Source organism: Strigops habroptila, chromosome 2 (genome assembly GCF_004027225.2).
Source record: "Strigops habroptila isolate Jane chromosome 2, bStrHab1.2.pri, whole genome shotgun sequence".
NCBI lineage: Eukaryota > Metazoa > Chordata > Aves > Psittaciformes > Psittacidae > Strigops > Strigops habroptila.
Window position 1 is genome coordinate 49,257,985 of NC_044278.2, and position 18,827 is coordinate 49,276,811.

Below are 18,827 nucleotides of genomic sequence, written 5' to 3' on the forward strand. Positions count from 1 at the left end.
TTTACAATGGAAACACTGAGAACCTCTCAGCTTTACAGCACTGTTACAGCATGTGCAAATGCAAAAGCCACAGCTCGAAGAGCTCTGCTGGTGAACTGACATTCTAGGTATTATGTTGACTGACTGATCGGATCTGAAATGTGTTTGACATGGCAAGCACAGACCAAAACATCCCCTGGTTCAAAGAAGCTGAAAAGTATACCGATGGGAAACAACTAGCTGAAAAGTCATCAAAGGAAAAGTTTTGGCCCTGGTCTATTGCTACTAGACATGCTAGTTCCATGCTACGCTGTCCTCATCCTGTTTTCTGTTTTAATTGGACACATTGCACCAAGGCAGGCAGTAGAGTTTTTAATGCAATTCCAGCAAGTTTCAAGTTTCTTTCAACAGATCACAGTTACTGAATTACCTCAACACTTCCAATGCTTCTAGCAGATGAACATTCACCTACATGCTTTCATGTGTATGCTGCTTTCCTTGAATACGGGGAGGGGGGGGAGGAGGGTTGCTCTGTGAAACATACGGTTGAAGGCAGCAAAGCATACCTCTCTGCACTGACCCTTCTGCTGTAGCATAAGAAGTAGTGAACCTGGCAAGAGGTTGGAGGACAAAAGCAGAAGCATAAAAGTCAGTTGCAATTCACATTTGTTTGGACTGACTTTTCCATGGCAGCCAAAGTATCATTTGTTCCATCTCTTCCACATGTGGTGTGAGGTAGCCAACACACAAAAGCAGAATACAGTGCATCTCAGGGCTTTTCTATGCTCTGGTACCAATATGCATACAATGATAAAACAGGGGAGATCCTAGTACAGACCAATGCTTTTGAAGTGATTCATGGTCATTTCAATCCTGACTGCATCAGAGTTGAGCATGGCACTGATCTGAACAGTTGGTCGGGTTAGCTGTGCTCATATGGCATGACATGACAGCAGGTACTGCATAAACTCAGGAGCATGGGGGCCGTACAAATCCCTGGGATTTATTTTCCATATAGCACCCATTAATGAACAATGCAATCTTACTGGTTTACGTTATAACTGATGATTATCACAAAACCCTGTCGTGCTGACAGATTGCCACTCTCTATGCCCTTATACTTGTATTGACCATTCCTAGTACTGTATTTTTAAAACAGCCAAGCATGGTGCCCCAGCCTCATGGCCATTAACTGCATAACGTGATCTGTTGAGCAAAGGCACCTTCTCTTGAAAGCTGGGTGCTCGGCCAGCATCCATCCACCCCCTATCCAAAGGGATTTAGACCTACCCAAGCCTCAAATCCAGCCAATTAGGAGGTCAGTGAGCTGAAGAAGTTGGTGTTCAGAAAAAGCCATAAGAGGGTAAGGCTGAGGGAGAAAGTTCTTAGAGCTGAGCATGGTCACGCCATGGGTCTTCAGTACCACCCAGCTGGAGAAAATGGGCCTCACAGATCAGGACGTCAGCAAGCAAGATTATTAATGGGGTGACCTTGAAAGACATGTTTGAAAATTACAGGGAGATGATTAGGGGTCTATGTCTTTTGATGAGAGGTTGGAGAACAAGGTCTGTTTAGCCCAAAGCCAGGAAGGCTAAGTTGGGTGGATGCAATTCCCCTTCCACCACCTGCCATGTAGGAGAAGATGATGTAGAAACAGTGATGTGACATTGTGCCCTACAGGATAGAGGAGGCAGTTAAATGGCTATGAAGCATTCTTCTAAACAAGAAGTAAGATGCTGTTGGGTGATACAAGGAAGATATCTTCAGCAAAAGCAAGCAGGTGGAATCACCAGCAAGTTAAATGCACAGTTTTCTGCAGGTTGAAAATCGTCTGTGGGCAATTTAAGACTATTCACCTTAGAAGCCTCAGTCTGAACAAGCAGATTGATTTATCGGCCTTCTGTCTTAATGATTGTGTTAAAAAAAAAAAAAAAAAGGAGTCAAAATGGTCTCGGTTCAGAACAAGGTTTAGAGCCCATAAAAATAAGAAAATGCTGAACCCAGTTACAGGCCTTTTTTGGAAACATATTAAGGCACATAAAAAAAAAACCTGAAAAATAATTAAATTGAGAAAACACAGGGGGAAGGCGGGATATTAAAATTGGCAACTGCCTTTCCTACAGTTCGGGGATGAATTGCACAACCTCCGTACACAAGGACATAGCACTGCAAACCCTCAGCCTCCCGCCACACAAGTGCAGGTATCGGAAACATTACTGTAAAATATTGCAGCATTTTACTGTATGGCCCCACACACACACATTGAGGAGTCCTCTGCTCTGATAGTGCAGGCAAGCTAAATACAGTCACATCTTTTATGTGCAGCCTTACCCTGAGTAACCTCTATGGAAAAAATTATGAAGCCGCAACAGAGCTCAAAAAACACAGGGCACCAGATCACAGGGCAGAGGGCCTGCGAGAGAGGGGGAAGGCGGGAGGAAACATTTAGGATAAATGGTGGAAAATGAGGCACAGAAGGCTCCTCCAGACCAAACCACAGCCTTCAACTGCCCCTCCTCAACCACCAGATATGCTCCTGGGGTGAGCACAGAGGAGATAACAGGGCTGCTCAGGAGCACAAGCAGGCATGGGCGATATGGGGTGCACCAGTGCACCTTGGGAGCTGATAACTTGCCATCAGGTCTTCCCACCCCTTTGGCTACAGCCTGACTCCCTCTTCTCCTTCTCTCCTGGGAAGCCCCTGCATCACCACACTTTTCCTCCAAGGCGATGAACCTCACGCTGGTATTCTGCTCCGTGCTCCTTCCCAGGGTGACTCTCTTTAGAAACCAATTTCTTTTGGTATGAAATATCATGTGTCTGATCTCTGCTCGAGTTTTCTTGGAAAGTCTGAGCAAAATTAGTTCAGCTGCTGACTTATGTCAGAAAGGGAAGGGAGAGAAAAATATCCCAGCTCCTTCCCCACAAGCTTCAAGTGGAATTTTTGCACTCACATAACTCGAAATTGGCTCCTTATAAAAAAATGTTAAACTCACATCTCTGTTTCCAGTGAGTCTTGAAGGTCCCTCCAATAAATTTAGTTGTTAGCATAGATGTTGGGGCTATGGAAAAAGCAGGAGGGAAGCATTGCTGGCTCTGGCACATTCATCTGTGTTTTTCCAACTGAACTGAAACATGTCTATTAAAGGATGCCCCTCCGCTAACAGCCCATCAGCTTGGGCAGATGAGCCCCCTGGGCCTGTGTCAACCCCACACACCCTTGCTTCTTGAAGGAAAAAAGATTTGATTAGATAAAATTCAGAAAGCCTTCAGCATCTGGAGTAAGAAACTAAACTTCAGAAGACAGGATAGACTGGAGATCATGGTACCGTGTAGCAGCATATAGAGTTTCTATTCTTGATTTCCCTCTAGTCCCCTTCCTCACAAAAAACTGAGGGAATATTTCTCCAGGAGCAGCTGGATTTACTGCCACAGAGGTTCAAGCCAGGGAGGAAGGGTCAGGGGTGCTGTACAGTTTTCCTCCTCATGCCACACACAGCTGAGCTTTGCAGAACCAGGTTTGGGTTTCCAGTGCTGCTCTTTGTCTCCTCACTCAGAAAATGATAGGGTTACGGAGCAGGAAAAACAGTTCTTGGACTGAAAAAAAGGGCGAATACCTCTAGAGAGAGCAGACTTGCACTGTCAGAAGAGAAATAGGCTGGTATACAGTTACCCCTAAAAAGTTCTCCCCTTAAATGAGGTGCTCAATGGCATTAAACACACCTCTTGCTGAAAACCTTTTTAAGCCTTCAGCTTGAAATCATGGTGACAAACCTGAAGCAGAAAAGCCATTAATCTGTCCTACCATCCATGTCACTTCTCATGATCTGAGTGGAGACAGTAAGCCATTTTCATACATGGAAATGTGTGAAATGATGGAGGGTGATGTTTTCCAGTTTGCAGGGCACTAGTTTTCACTGCTGCATTTGATGCCGGTGGGCTGTGCCGCTACAGATGAGTTACTTCATACCACTGAGAGGAAGCTCTCCCACCTGCAAGATGGGGAACCCTTTTCCTTGGGGTGATGTTTGCGAGCAACATGTTAAAAGTGGTTTAGGAATAGCAGCTCACCATAACCCTGACAGAGCTGCTCTTTCAGCATTAATGATTGTGTGTGGGGTTTTTTTGGTTCTGCTGGACTACAGATGAAGAAATCTGAGAAACCCCAATACCTGGTGTATATGTATGCACACACAAATTAGACTCCTGCTGCACAACCTGATCCCATTTGACCACATGGAAAAATAAACACACTCACACCCCTCTCTTGGGCACTCTGCAAGCTGCAGCCTGATGCCAAAACCAAACTGGAAAAGGACAGGTACCGATAGGCACTATGTGCTGTTTGAGGGTTGTGCTCCATGCTGAGCTCAAAGCAGACCTGAGGGAGACTCCTGCAAAGCAGCACTGACCACCAACACACATGAGATGGCCCTGATGGCCCCCTGCACAAGCACTGGGCTGTAGTCATGATCTCCCTCACCTTCCCTTCCAGCCCAGCCAACAATGGCTTCACAATGAAGCATCTCCCAGACCCAGGAGGTTACAGCACTCCAGAGAGCCCTATTTGCTCCAGGAAGACAGGAAGGACCCAACCCCAGGGCAAATGCTCTCCCTCAGCGCCATCCCCTTCTCTCTCCCAGCCCTCATTTAAAAGCCACCAGCTACTACCTTTGAAATGGTTCTACCATTACAAGGCAGACCCCAGACCCCACCCCAGTGTGGCCTGTGTGGCCACATGCTGGACCCAGGGCATGGCACCCCAGTGCTGCTGGGCAAAGAGGCCGCCAGCTAGGGATGTTTCCAGGTTCTAAATAATACTAAACATATAATTTATAAATAGTACTAAATATACTAAATAATGGTTAAAGGACATTAGTGCTTAATTTCTGATTGCCCTAGCATACATTTTGGGCTTGCACCGTGTCTTTTGTTGCATAAAGATGCCTGACTCCAATCAAGAGACCAGGAGAACCACCACCCAGCACTTATTTCCATAAGGCATTCAAATATGATCCGGGATTGGTGGAGGGGGGAGAAAGGGGGGAGCACACTGCAACTGTAGAACTCACGCGTGGCATGCCTGCTGTGTGCTTTGCATGGGCACAGAGCCAAGCCTCATGTGCCTGGTGAGCCAGAGGACGTCTCTACTCACACCCAGTGCTGGAGAGAATTGACCCAGCCTCGACTTCAGCGGGAGTCAGGAGAACACACCCTGGCATGGGCACCATCAGGATGCAACTCCCCTGACACCTCATACGTTTGTATTTCTACCACTTTTGAGGCCCAGTCTTGGCGGGGGGGGGGGGGGACAACGACAACCACCCAGAGGTTCTGTTGGAGAAAAATAAAATTGAAATTTATTTTTCTTTTCAGTTTTGAAGAACTGATGTCCTTTCTCACGTCATTTCGATAATTCATTATACTTTTTTTTTCTTCCACTCTTATGTTCTGACCCTACTGCATACCTGATCCCTAGAAATCAGAATTCATATCACAGAATCATAGAGTGGTTTGGGTTAAGAGAGGGACTTACAGATCATCCAGTTCCAACCCCCTGCCATGGGCAGGGACACCTTCCTCTAGACCAGGTTGCTCAAAGCCCTGTCCAATCTGGCCTTGAACACTGCCAGGGATGGGGCAGCCACAGCTTCTCTGTGCCAGTGCCTCAACACCCTCACAGTAAAGAGTTTCTTCCTAATATCTAATCTAAATCTCCCCACTGTCAGTTTAAAGCCATTCCCCTTTGTCCTATCACTACATGCCCTTGTAAAAAGTCCCTCTCCAGATTTCTTGTAGGCCTCTTTAGGTACTGGAAGGCTGCTATAAGGCCTCCCTGGAGCCTTCTCCTCTCCAGGCTGAACAAGCCCAACTCTCTCAGCCTGTCAATTCATCTCTCACTAGGATGTACAACCTACTTCAGCACAAGGAGATCCAAAATCTGCCCCCACAAGTGAATGGGTGAGCTCAATATGACCCTATAGACCTGCTGAATTTACAGATTTTTCCAAGAGTGGGAACAATTTATTTGAACAAAGAATGGGATTTTCAAGAATAAAAACAACTTCCTGTAAGCTAGGTGTGAAAAGTCGCCTGACGAAGCTGCGGCTGAGTCATCCTCTGTTCCATAGCAAAGGCACAGAATTATTTACCAGAATTCTTAAAAAGGAAGGGAAAAAAGGTACTGTTTTATTTTTCTGGCTAGTATAAGCTCAAAAATTGATTTGGCTTCTTGTATTCTGTCGTGGGTTAAACCACAACATATTCTAACATTTGGAATTAGAATAATTTAAAAGTAATAAAATACATTTAAAAAGCAATACAGAAAAAAAAAAACCGCAAAACAAAAACCCACCACAGAAGACTCACCATTTTTTTCTCCACAAATATATACATCTTCATATATGTGTACAGAGTACATAATTAAACACCCACACCAGGAAAAGAGACGAGACTCCAGCCTTTGCTTATATAAATACCAACATCTCAAAAAAAGCAGTTCAGCATGTCATTTTCAGCCTTTTGGCGACTGGCATTTTGTGTAAGAAGTAAAAATGTGCTTCTCATCTCGCATGTTCCTTTTGCAAAAGAATTTTTCATGCTTATATTGGACAACAAGCAAAACCTACCTTGCACTACAGCAAATTATGCAGGAAACCTGCCAGACTAGGTACTTTCAAATCGCGTCAGCAAAAATTAACAATGGAGGAAAAGCCTCTTTCCCCAAATACAAGTTAATCCTCATTCCTTTAAGAGCTTAGACACATCTATCTGCATAACAACTTCCTTCAGGCATCCAGGAAAAAGAAAAGGCAGGGAACGCAAGCAGAACAGTATTGCTGCGCTCTCTCTGCATGACTGGCAAATGATGGCTGCTCACATAGAGAATTCAGCAGACACCCGAAGGGGCCATAGCAAAGTAACAGGGACAAAGGGCCTTCTTCATCTTTAAAGCTCCATCTGGCAGCATTTCTGCTGGAGATGTCAGCTGGGAGCTCAGCACAGACCCAGCAGCAGCCTCTGCACCTGCAAGCCCTCTGCTTGCAGGGGAGCTGCTGTTTTCTTCTAGCACAAACCCTGCCAGACGGAGCTGGGGCTCAAGGATGGCAGCACGAGAAAAGCAACCGGCAAATCAGGCTTTCCGCAGCATTGTGTCGCTTACCTGCGATGCAACATCATTTACTCCAGTCCCCCAGATTCTAATAGCATCCTTTCTTGGGTGGTATGGCTGCAGAAGCGGTGATGTCATGGGGAGGAAGCAGTAACAATCATGTGACTGCATCCTCCCTCTATAGGGTATCTGATAGGAGACGCGGCCAGAGGCAGCCGGGGCAGTCTGTAATCCTGCAGGATTAAACTGCAAGCCTCTTTACCCTGCCCTCCCTATTCGGTCACCCTCTGAACACAGGCTGCTTTCCCCCGCCGCCCCTAACCTGATATTATTTTTAAAAGGGTTTGTGGGTTGTTCTGCTACAGCAACAACGATCACATTTTTCACAAGGAAGAAGCACAGTAAGTATGCTGTGTGCAATCCACGAATGATCCTGTTGACTCTGCAGCAACACCCAGGCGTCAGATTTTCTTTCATCTCTCTGAAATATGTAATCACAGCAGCTTGGAAACAAGACAAACCATGACTTCACCATCCCTTGCATTTTTCCTTCTCCCAGTGCTTCATTTCAAGTTTATCCAAACTGACTTCTCTCTTGTATGTCATAGTCAAGCTTACCTCAAAGGTTTCATCCCTGTTACCTTCACTTCTTTCACTCCACCATCGATCCCTCACTCCACTTGCAGCCTTCTGCCTTTTCTTCAACACAGCTGTCACTGCTTAAAAGATCCTCTCCTGTATGCCAGCCTACTTTTCCTTTTCAAAACTTCTGCTTAAGTTTTCCCATCGAATATCTAAAAACTACAACATCCAAAAATGTTTTAAAATAAAAATAATTTAAAAAGGGAATTAGCTTGACTTTCCCATTTTGGTTAACTGAATATTACATCTCAGAACCATATTTTTTGAGGATTTTGTGGGTTTTTAGTTTTGTTAAGAATTTTTTTATACTCTACAACATATTTGAGTTCTACAAGAAACTAACAATTTCTAAACTTTTGATGTACAAATTTTGTACAAGCCACTAGGATAGTGTTCCACAAGGATAGTGTTCTGCAAGGCAGATGGTGTAACTATTCTTTGTGAAGATCATGTACATGTTCGTACCTGTGCAATGTGTTTTATTTCAGGACATTCACCTTCCCACTCATTTTCCCATATTTGAATATTGTGCGGTCTGGTTTTACCCTTAAGGGCATCCAGGGATGTGCTTTGTATTACCAAGGAGATGCAATAGCTAGGCAGCGGGAGACCTTGCACAAGCACCCATGAAGATATCCCCGGGTGACTGAAGGTGCATACATGACTTCCACTCACTTCAGAGGCTGATGAATGCAGTTCTGAAGACCTTTTTGCCCCAGTGTGTCTGAGCAGGTATTTATGGATGCGCTAAGGCGGCAGCCTGGCCCAGCAAAGCAAACCAGTTGGTTCAGGGTGTCCAGAACCCTTTTTCAGAAGGGCTACACAGCTCGCCCAAATCTTGTCTATAAGCTGAAGACTCCCTGTACAGAAGCAACACATTGGATTTTACAGTGACATTTGAACACTTAGCTTGCTTCACCTGAGTTCCCACACCTTTCTAGAGTGAGGAACATGCCTTCAGAGAAAAAGTTTGATCTGGAGATGACAGTTCCTCACCACTCATAGACCTCCAACAGCCCCAAGCCTATCATAATAACCATGAAGTGTGGAAAAGTGATAGAAGTCCTAACTTCCTGCCAGTGACTGTTCTTCATACCCATTAAAATCAGTATTAATAGGCGAACTGAATTCTGGGACAGAAGCTAAACAACCACTGAGCACTTAGTTTTTATTTTCTTGATAATGTATCTGCAATTTTCCTTAATCAGTTTATGAGAGGGAAATACAGAAAACAGCAAGCAGCACTTAGTTGGTCAGACATGAACATCCGAACCTGGAACTTCTGTGCCACAAGACACACAATCTAACACAGACACCATGCCCTAGGCACAGAATAGCTATTTTGTGTGCTAAACAAATGAGTGCAAGGGCCTCAATCCTCCATTTTTCTCCTGGACAGAATTTCCTATAATTCATTTCCTAATTTTTTCTCGTCTATTACCTGGGCTGACCTCATTGAGTCTCCTGCTGAATGTGTATTTTTACTTGAACTGTCTAACTGCAAACAAGCTGAAGGGACAGAATACCTAATTCTCTATAGAAAATGTGATTCTATAACCTAGATATGTATGTTAAAGTCTAAGACATTCTTACAAATCATAAGAAACCAGAAACAGCTCCTAAGAAGTTTTTAACTCCAAGAATACTGAGATTTTCCAAAGTGCAAGCAAATCACTTAACTGACATTGAGAAGTTCCAAAACCAAATCAACTTTACTGTTTGGTATTTTCTTCCGATGATGCTCAGTCAGCTGCACAGTCTCAGGACAAAGAGAATACTCTCCACATGATCTTTTGGAAAAGATTGTTCTTGCTTTTGCTAGCCTGTAGTTTCTCAAGTCTCTTTGTAAATACATTTTTCCTCCTTTCAAAGATGTATGACTATAATTAAAAAGGAGACTGGAGTCAAAATGAGCTGTGAAGAGCCCTCTTCCCTAAAAACTCCAACTTCAGTTTTGCATCCAGTGAAAACAAAACACATAGTTCATCTAATTAAAAAAGAAAAAAAAAATACTTTTATGCAGCACTTACCTTTAAGTCTTGCAAAGTGCTTACAAGAACTGCAGGAAGAAATATATGTAAGGCTTCATTCTTATAACAGAAACCCCCCACCGACATACCCATTATAGCTTTTGTTGTTGATCCCGATGGTAGCGAGACAGGGACGGTTGGTATTCCAAACGACTATTTCTAGCTGACCGTTTAAAAATAACCTTAACTCTCATACCCTTAACACCATGCAAACACTGGGCAGAGGCAGGAGTCACATGTCAGTACCGCAATTTTGCCTGTGCTCCTGCAGCTTACGATCACACAGAGAAACCGAGAAATGGCCTTTCTGTAATTACACAAGTTTAACGTTTCCAGCTGCAGTAAAGTTCAGCCTAAAAAAGTTAACCAGTATTCTTTTGAGTGGATTCCGCTTTGCAATTAGTCATAGGTAAGATACTACAGAACAACATCATCCACTTACTTCCAATACAAACCTACAAACTTCAGGTAGGTAAAAAAGGCAGTTCAACGTGTTGTAAGTGGAGCTACCCATGAATTCCAGGAATATTCAACTCTGAGCCTCTGATACAGCTGTCAGCTTATCGCGAGCGGTAAGCACGCGGGAGAACATACCTGCCATTTCTTACTCTCTGCGTTCCTTTCAGGTCTTCAGTGTAACCTCTCTAGGTTCTCTGATTTCACATATTTCCTCTCTTTTATTTGAAAATTCATTACATTAACCTAAATGACAGCATTATTCAAAATACAAAATTTCTTTACAAAAGCAAGTATCAACCATTCAAAAAATGTCTTATACTTGGACATATAACAAAAATCTATTTCCGTTTATGGCAAATTGTTTTATTTTGTAGAAGAAATACTTTCAAATAATACAAAAATGACACAATCATACAGAACTGTGACAAAAACAAGAGAGATGAATACTGAATATGATAACTCATTACCACATCAAGACAGAACTCATTACAGCAGTCAGAATCACAGACCCACAAGATACACCAATGACATCTCACAGTGGCCACTATTTAAACACACCTGCTGAAATCCCTGCCAGAGAGGCCACCAGATGTTGCCCCTCAGTTATACAGGTACAGACTAATTTAGGGAGGAAGAGAGAACCCTACCCTAACCCCTGCTCAAAGTGGGCCTAATGTGACCAGGATACTCCAGGATATGTGTTCAGTGAAGTCCTCAACCCCTCCGTGGACAGAGAGCTCCACCTCCCTTAGCAACCTCTTCCAGTATCTGACCACCCCCAAGGGACACATGGTGTCTGTTCTCAGTATACAGCAAGTACTTCTGCAAGTGTCCCGGCATGGTAACTTTTGATAAAAACTACTATGTAAGGGCCTCCACCGAAAATGAGATGTGAAATTCTGACAAACTATTCTTTTCAAGTAATGAGCACTGAAAAGGTTGCTGTCCCTAGACTTTTACCCAAACACTATAAATTTCTTACATGATTTGGTTTTTATCTGCATAGTTTCTGAATATGCCTAGTTGTGCCCAAGGAACCCAATATACACCCACTGAAGCTTACTGGCAAAAAACCAGACTTCAGGATGGTTAGCCTGAAAAATGCTAAATATACTCTAATTTTACGTATATTGCTATACGATCTAATCACTTGATGCCTGTAGTGACTATAGGCCATATTAGGAAACAGGGAATACTACCTTAAAGGTCTGTGTTAATCATCCTTGATTAATGATTTAGGTTTACAATCTTTTTTCCCCATTACTTTTTGCCTCACCTTAAACAAGTAAAAGCAGTTCAGTTTCACTTTCAGGTTTTCCTGATCTTTGACAAGGTACAGGGTATAAGTTCTTGAATCTCACAAAGAACACTTACTTACAAAATACTTGAAAATATTCTGGTTGGTTCTGATAAGTCCATTTAAGTTTTGGCTGCTGCTGCTTTGATTTCCTGACATACAAAAATCTGGCACCAGTTCGACCTTTACTTTAATGAAGAGACAGTGGGATCTTCCTTCTAGGGGATTCCAGCAAGTTGCAGAATCAGTCTTGTGTTGGGCACCTCTCTTTGTAGGTAACGTATAATTAGAAAAATATGAGAAACTCTATTATAGTAGCTTAGTAAGGAAGTATTTTTACATACTTGCAGGATGCAAGGACACAAAACTGGCATTCTCGGGAATTTAGGGTGACAGTCTTTCAGTAAAATGATCATAAGTAAAAATATTTCTTACTGGATCTTAGCTGGTCCAACTAGCAATCAAGTGAGCTGTACCTTCTAGAATTACACACCTTCCTCTCGGAAAGTGTCACTGTTCAACAGAACTTGCATGCAGTAAGCCCAAAATACATCCTTCAGGATGAACACGTGTTTAAGCACCCTTCCTTAAAGCAGCTGCTTTCTGGAATCAACACATATGTATTTCCTGAATCAGCTCATATCTTTAAAATTGAGAAATTACAATCATATGCCTTTGGTGGCCTTTCCACACAGCTAGCTCACATTGCTCTTTTAACTCGCTTTACATTAAACAGCAAAACAAAGACCTGTCACCCTTTTCCTTCCTCCGTTTAAATTGAGAATCTAGTTAAGAATATAAAGATACTTTAGACACAACTGAAATGAAAACAATCTATTAGTGCACAGTAAGAACATGCAAATGAATTCTGCAACGTTTAACATCACTTCTAATCAATGTTAAAGACATTGCAGGTGATAATATTTTGCTATAACACAGACAGTGCTAAAGGATACAATGTACATAATAAGCTATAGATAATAAAGCTGAAAAAAGTGACAATTTTAGAACATAGTATTTTCATTTCAGGTATCAGAAACAAAACCAGCTCAATGGTTCCATTCTACTGTATGACAAATACTGAAGAACAAAATTTCAGTCTTAAAATACATCTTAAAGTAGGTATTTTCCTTCAAGGAAAAAAGGCACTATAAATAAATTACACTACAGTGAATTTGCCTGAACTCACTTTGTTTCTGTCTTCCAGCCTTTAAGTCAAATAAAACAGCATAAAAACTGTACACGCTCTTAACAGGATAGTCGATCTTTTATAAAATAAGTTGTCTTCAGAGATGTCAGTTTCACAACAAGGAAAAACCAAGCCTTGTTGCAGTCGCTATTATAAAATATATATGTATATATATTTATATATATGGTTTTGTTTACTTTTACTTTTTTTACCTTTTTTATTTTTTACAAAATGTGTATATTAGCTTTTGCACAAATTTTTTTTTTTTTAAGAAAGTTGGCTAATCTAGTAACTTCATTAAAATAAAAGCGATAAATACTTCATGTTTACAATGCAACATGTCATACATCATCAGCTGGCAGAGGAGGTATGTTAATCCTTGGTCTTGTAAAAAAAGCTATCTTCTCTCTGTGATCAAAATGAGATAAAAAGGTAGTAAGTCAAATATATGCCTACATTTTTCTCCCCCCAAGAACACGGTTTCTTTACTCTAGTTAATGGTTAGTATTTGTTCCTTACATAATGAACTGATGGGTTATTTGAGCACAAGAAACATACAAGAACTACTGAACCTCACTATACGTCTGGCAACATTCTGTTGAACACAATTACTACTTTTGAAAATTAGGTGGAAGCTTTATACAACTCATAAAACATCAGTCCTAGCTGACTGTAAAAAGGTTTCACAGGACCAGCCCTGAATACGCCCCTTCTGCAATGCAAAGTTCACCCTTGTACATTTTGCAATAATGCCTACAAAAAAGGCAGGGGGGAAAAAAAAAAAAAGATGCAGTCATCTTTTTGCTTCTTTATTGAGCAAACAGTACATGCTGTAAAGTAAGTGTCCTAAGAAATGGATGTGTGAATAAAAAGGGCAATAATTTAAGCAAGAAATACAGCTCTTGCTTCATTATCTACATTTCATTTTATTCAATTCCACATAGCTTTTTATATCTCAGTAGACAAAGCATCAAACATACCAGAAACATAGAGATGTAAAAGCAACCCTAAAATTTCTACTCCTCTTTACTTCCTTCCCCACATTTATGAGATAGACGATCAAATAATTCAAGAAAAAAAAAAAAAATTACATTAAAGAACAGATAGCATTTTCTTTTCACTTAAGCATTCCCTGGAGAAAAAAATAAACCAAACAACCCTAAAAATCTAAACAGTGGATGAACTCATATAACGTAACATAGTAGCTGAACTGTCTTCCACATCTCTGCTGCACTAAGATTTTCTTACTCTTACTCTCCCAATAAATATTACAAAAATATTAATGCTTAAGTAAGAAAGTCGTCCTATGAAATGGACATTGTTCATCGATGCCACTTCTACACACAATAAACTGTCATGAAAAAAAAAAGGTAAGATAAAGCTAAGAGAAAACACACACCATGTGAACACACATGAAATAGGAAAATAGTCCAAAGAAAAGGCTTCTTGAAAGAAAGCTGGAATATTACTCATTTTTAGGGAGAAAGTGTTACTAGTTATATATATATATGCATCATATTAGAAAAACTATGCCCACACGTTTGCACTGAAGAACTGGCACATCATGTGAACTTTATAGTGACTAGGCTAAGATGAAAGAATCACCTAAGCTACGGTTGCACTTGAAGACTTTATTGTATTTTTTTTAATTTCATGTGTTTTAGAATCATAACATTGCAATTTTACCTTAGCTTTGGCTCTTCACACTACAAATAATCCAAAGGAAACTCATGTGTCCAAATCAATATACAGGTAAAAATTACTGGCTATATAGAAGACACTCAGAATTTAAGCTTAATGCTTCAGAGATCTTTAACCTCTTCTAACAAACTGTTGCTTTGTCAGTACACATTACCACTTACCTAAAAGTCTGCACCTGAATAGGCTCCTTCTGATTTTGCCCACGCAACTGGTATATTTCCTTTGATGCCTTCTTCAGCATCTTTTCAGCTGCTTGCTCTTGGTGATGTTCAAATTTGGTCTGTCTGGTCTGAAAATAGGAATATATGCTTAAAATGATCATGTGAATAAATAAAATGCAAGAATTAATATCCAGGTTAAAAGAATGGATTTTTTGCCCACTCACCATAGTAAAGCCACACAAACACATTGTCTGAAATAGCTGATGTATAAATTCAGAAGGTTGACAGTGTTGTTTCATTTCCTAATGCTCTTCACACATATATGTATTAAATTTCTGAAATTTACTGCACATAGATCTGTCAAACAAGACCTCAAAATAAATTTAGGCTCACTCTTCATCTCTGATAATCCTATGACAAATTTTGTTTGTTGTGCAGTTTTTGTCACTTTTTGCCTATAACGTCTTTCTCCAAGAACAGGAAAAAAAAAATCACATACGTAGGGAACATTTCAAATACTTATAAAAAATGAAATATCTAATCAGCATATCTAATTTCTTTCAAAGATCAGAAGGAAATTATTGAAGTTCCAATAAATACCTAAAACAAAAAACCCCAAACCAAAGCAAAAAAACCCATACTGAAACAAAAAGTGCCATTGGCAAATAGTGTCATTCTCCAGTAATCATCCTCAAATAAATACACAGTTTGGTAATAATTGATGCAGTTGTTACTAGCATTGTGCTAACTTCAAGAATATATAAGCAACACTCATTGTGTGAAGTTCTGTAAAAACAGCTCTTTAGACATGTTGTCACCATTAAGCGATTTTGAAGTTTCTGAATACGTTGAGTGCTCATCTCATGTTACCATACCTGCCTTTCTGCTTCCTTCAACAAGTTCCGGAATCGCTCATCCCGAAGGACCCAGTGGGGTAGATCTGTCTGCCCTCTGAGTTGGGCATCTTCCAGACGCTGTCTCAACTCTCTTAAAACACATATCTCCTCGTTCAGCTGTCTCTGTCTAGTTCTGGATGCCTGGAGATCCAGCTCCAGGTCTAAGGATGTCCTTGCCATAAGCTCAGCCAAAGATGATCTGCAGGACTGCTGAGTTATTAGGATCCAAATAAAATGCACAATATATTATTCTCAACATGGTGTACTGGTCTATCTTTAGCTATATAGAGCATACATTTTCTGTATTCTTCACATACGAAGACTTTCTTGACACAAAGTTTTGAAGAGATTATTTATATCCCACAGTGAAATTCAGCTAACCAGCTGTAGGGGTTTTCTGTACCATATATAAATTTTTTCAACTAATGTTTCCTACTACCTCCTTTTACAGTCTCCTTTTGGCTTCTAACTATTTAACTGATTTAAGATTACGAACTAACTTTTCATGTTATGGTAACACTAAAAGGGATACAATATGAAAAACTTAGAGTCATGACATCAGAAAATACTGTACTGAGCAAGATTCCCCTTATAAAAGGCTTTATTCAATACTGTTTTTAAGGTACATTCTGAATCAAAACTGGAGGCATGGCTGTCTACTTGCCTACACCAGCAAGAAATTAACTTCTGGTGACCAGGCTAAACTGTATATGGTTTATATACATGGCATTAATGCCTTACCTGCCCTTCTCTGCCCTCTTGTTCTGCAGCATGCAGGGTGGCATGGAGGCAAGAGGAGAGCTTAACCTATTCATTCCTGAATACTTGGTCCTCAAATACTATAGCTTGCTAGGCTGCGTGGAAGGGGAGCTGGATGTTTTGCATCACATTCACACACAGTTCTCTCAGCCTGCACGCTGCATCATAAAACTAGATTTTAAGGTAACAAACTTTACACCTAAATCAATACAAATTCCATCCCCATTAAACTGATTTTTGTCTGCCACACCGCTTTTTCCTCTCCTCAGTAATTGTTCACAACTATATTTCACTTCTCTATCTCTGTGTTTTAGCTTAAAAAACCCAAACCAAACCCAAAAAGGTACCCCTCCCCCTATTACACTACGGAAGCCTTATACATTTCCGAAAAACTTCAGAATGTACCTGCAGACATCTAAAGCTCAGGTATAGAAGTACCACTGCTCTAGCAACTTTGTGAAAAGTAAAAACCAGTTTCCAAAGTATACCTGCTTATACCGTAGAGTACGCCTCTCCAATGTATTCCGGACAAAAGGGGACTTCCTTGGTAGAGTTGAACTGTCACTGTCACTGCGATACAGCTGATTAGAAAAGATATTGAAAACACAGGTTGCTTACAAGGTTGTCTACATTAAGAAATCTGGATTTTTTTTCTTTTGCTTTTGAGATTCATTTTTTTAAATTCACTGAAACTGTCTTGTTTTAAGAAACTGATTTTTTTCTGCTTTCTGCTTTATTTATTAAAGATTTATATATAATAGTGCTCATGCTGTATAGGTACAATAATTTAAGAAAGCTTAAAAACCATTAATGTTTTACAGCTAAGTTTCATCAAACATTCTATTAAATATTCAGGACAATGTGACCTAAAAAAAAGAGGGGAGGGGGGAGTTAATGGCATTTCCTAAAGCATTTACTGTCATGGGCACAAACAACATAGTCTTCCACTCTTCCCCTCCCCCATCTCAGATTTTAAGTAAATTCAGATTAAGTGAGGGTGTTTAACAATCTTTCCCTTCTTGCATTGCCTTTATCGTGGTGTGTGAGGGTGTTTTACTCAGATTCCCTATATTAAACAGATATAGAATCCAGCAATCAAACTGAAGAATTTGAAGAGTGCATGCAATGCAATTTGCATGCAATGCAAATAGGAGAGCAAAAACCAGAAGATCCTTGGTTTAGGAAAATTAAAAAAAGTTAAAAATCATTATTGCATCTTCAAACTCAAGCTCTCAAAAGCTTATGAAGGAGTACAATTAAAGCTATATTTATTCCACCAATATTGCAAATTTGTATTGATCTGCAGTACTGTGAGCCAACTGCTTATAAGCCTTTTGTCACTGAACATAGCAATCAACTAACATAAGCTTAAAAACTCTTGTGCTGGTCCTCAATTACTTGCACCAGTGCACCTGGGAATCCAAGGTCCCACTGTAACAGGCACCCTATGACTGACATTCATGTCAGCAACTAGAGTCATAACAATATTTATGCAATAATCCTAAGATTATGCATTCAGTCCCCTTTCCCAAAATTTTAGGTACCTGAAAGTTAAACACAGCTTCTAAGCCAACTGTTTATACATTAGACAGCATTGTACAGCATTGTACCTCTGTAAAATCAATCGCTCTAGCCTAACACCTAAGGTTGTCAGGGAAAAGAGCTTAGTATCTGATTTGCCACAGATTCTTAAAGTTTAAATGAATTCAGGTTTAAACTCTAAAACAGAACCAGGGGACCTCTTCCCCACTGCAATATTTAAATGCAATGAAAGATTATTCATTAGCATTAAAAAGTAGCATATGTTTCTTATAAGTGTAAGATAAGACATTATCAAAAATGTACAAAATACTTGTGTGGAGGCCCTTCCCTCCCCTTCTTTTTAAGTCTTACTCACCCTGCAAACATATTGACTTCGTGCTCCAGGCGAGAAGGTCTGGGAACGAACAATAGTGCTGCTGCGAACAAAAGCAGAACCCCGTGGCCTGCGGCTAGTTCTCTCTTTTGGAAGAATAGCAGCTTCTTCAGGAAACAGATCCTCAGTGTTAGTTTCCTTATCCACCTAAAATTTCAATGAAGATTTTTATTTTTTCCTTATTTTCTCTCTCTCACCAAAAACAATCGGGCATTTCAACAATACCAAAAGTAAACAATTTGCCCTGCTAGGTTCAAGCTTTAATGAGCACTGAGAACTGAGGATGAATCACCTCATTTTTTTTTAAAAAGTTTTAAAACTAGGTTATTCAAAAGTGTAAGAATACCTTTCAGAAGCCTGTGCTGGAACAGTAACAATTATGAGATGCAGTTATAACATGAATCATAGCTGCACAGTATAAGGACTGCATTCAGAATTAGCAACTGGGCATTAACCAAGCCACCACCGGCTCTCCAGCCTCAATAGAAGAAAACTGAGCCACCTTTCAATAAGCAAGGTGACTCTGAAGGAAACAATCACCTTAAAACTGGAGGAAGTCAAACCACAGAATCATAGAATGGTTTGGGTCAGAAGGGACTTAAAGATCATCTAGTTCCAACCCCCCGTGACACAGGCAGGGACACCTCCCATGAGACCAGGTTGCTCAAAGCCATGTCCAGCCTGGCCT

General features: G+C 40.6%; 2 protein-coding genes across 6 annotated transcripts in view; both read right to left on the reverse strand.

Moving 5' to 3' along the window:
* The window catches only part of CLCN4 (chloride voltage-gated channel 4), a 41,811-nt gene extending 34,564 nt beyond the window's left edge, over positions 1–7,247 (reverse strand). For both annotated transcript variants that reach the window (XM_030476143.1, XM_030476141.1), the window contains exon 1: positions 7,142–7,247. The gene's annotated coding sequence lies outside the window, so the exon portion shown is untranslated. The remainder of the gene's footprint in view (positions 1–7,141) is intronic.
* Positions 7,248–10,562: 3,315 nt separating this feature from the next.
* The window catches only part of WWC3 (WWC family member 3), a 103,635-nt gene continuing 95,370 nt past the window's right edge, over positions 10,563–18,827 (reverse strand). For 3 of the 4 annotated variants that reach the window (XM_030476140.1, XM_030476139.1, XM_030476137.1), the window contains exons 19-23: positions 18,122–18,286; positions 16,713–16,805; positions 15,445–15,675; positions 14,570–14,697; positions 10,563–13,115 (exon numbers count right to left, since the gene is read on the reverse strand). In XM_030476140.1, the coding sequence (XP_030332000.1) occupies positions 13,049–13,115; positions 14,570–14,697; positions 15,445–15,675; positions 16,713–16,805; positions 18,122–18,286 (684 nt within the window). In that variant the 3' untranslated portion in view covers positions 10,563–13,048. The remainder of the gene's footprint in view (positions 13,116–14,569; positions 14,698–15,444; positions 15,676–16,712; positions 16,806–18,121; positions 18,287–18,827) is intronic. The other variant, XM_030476138.1, reaches the window with a different exon arrangement.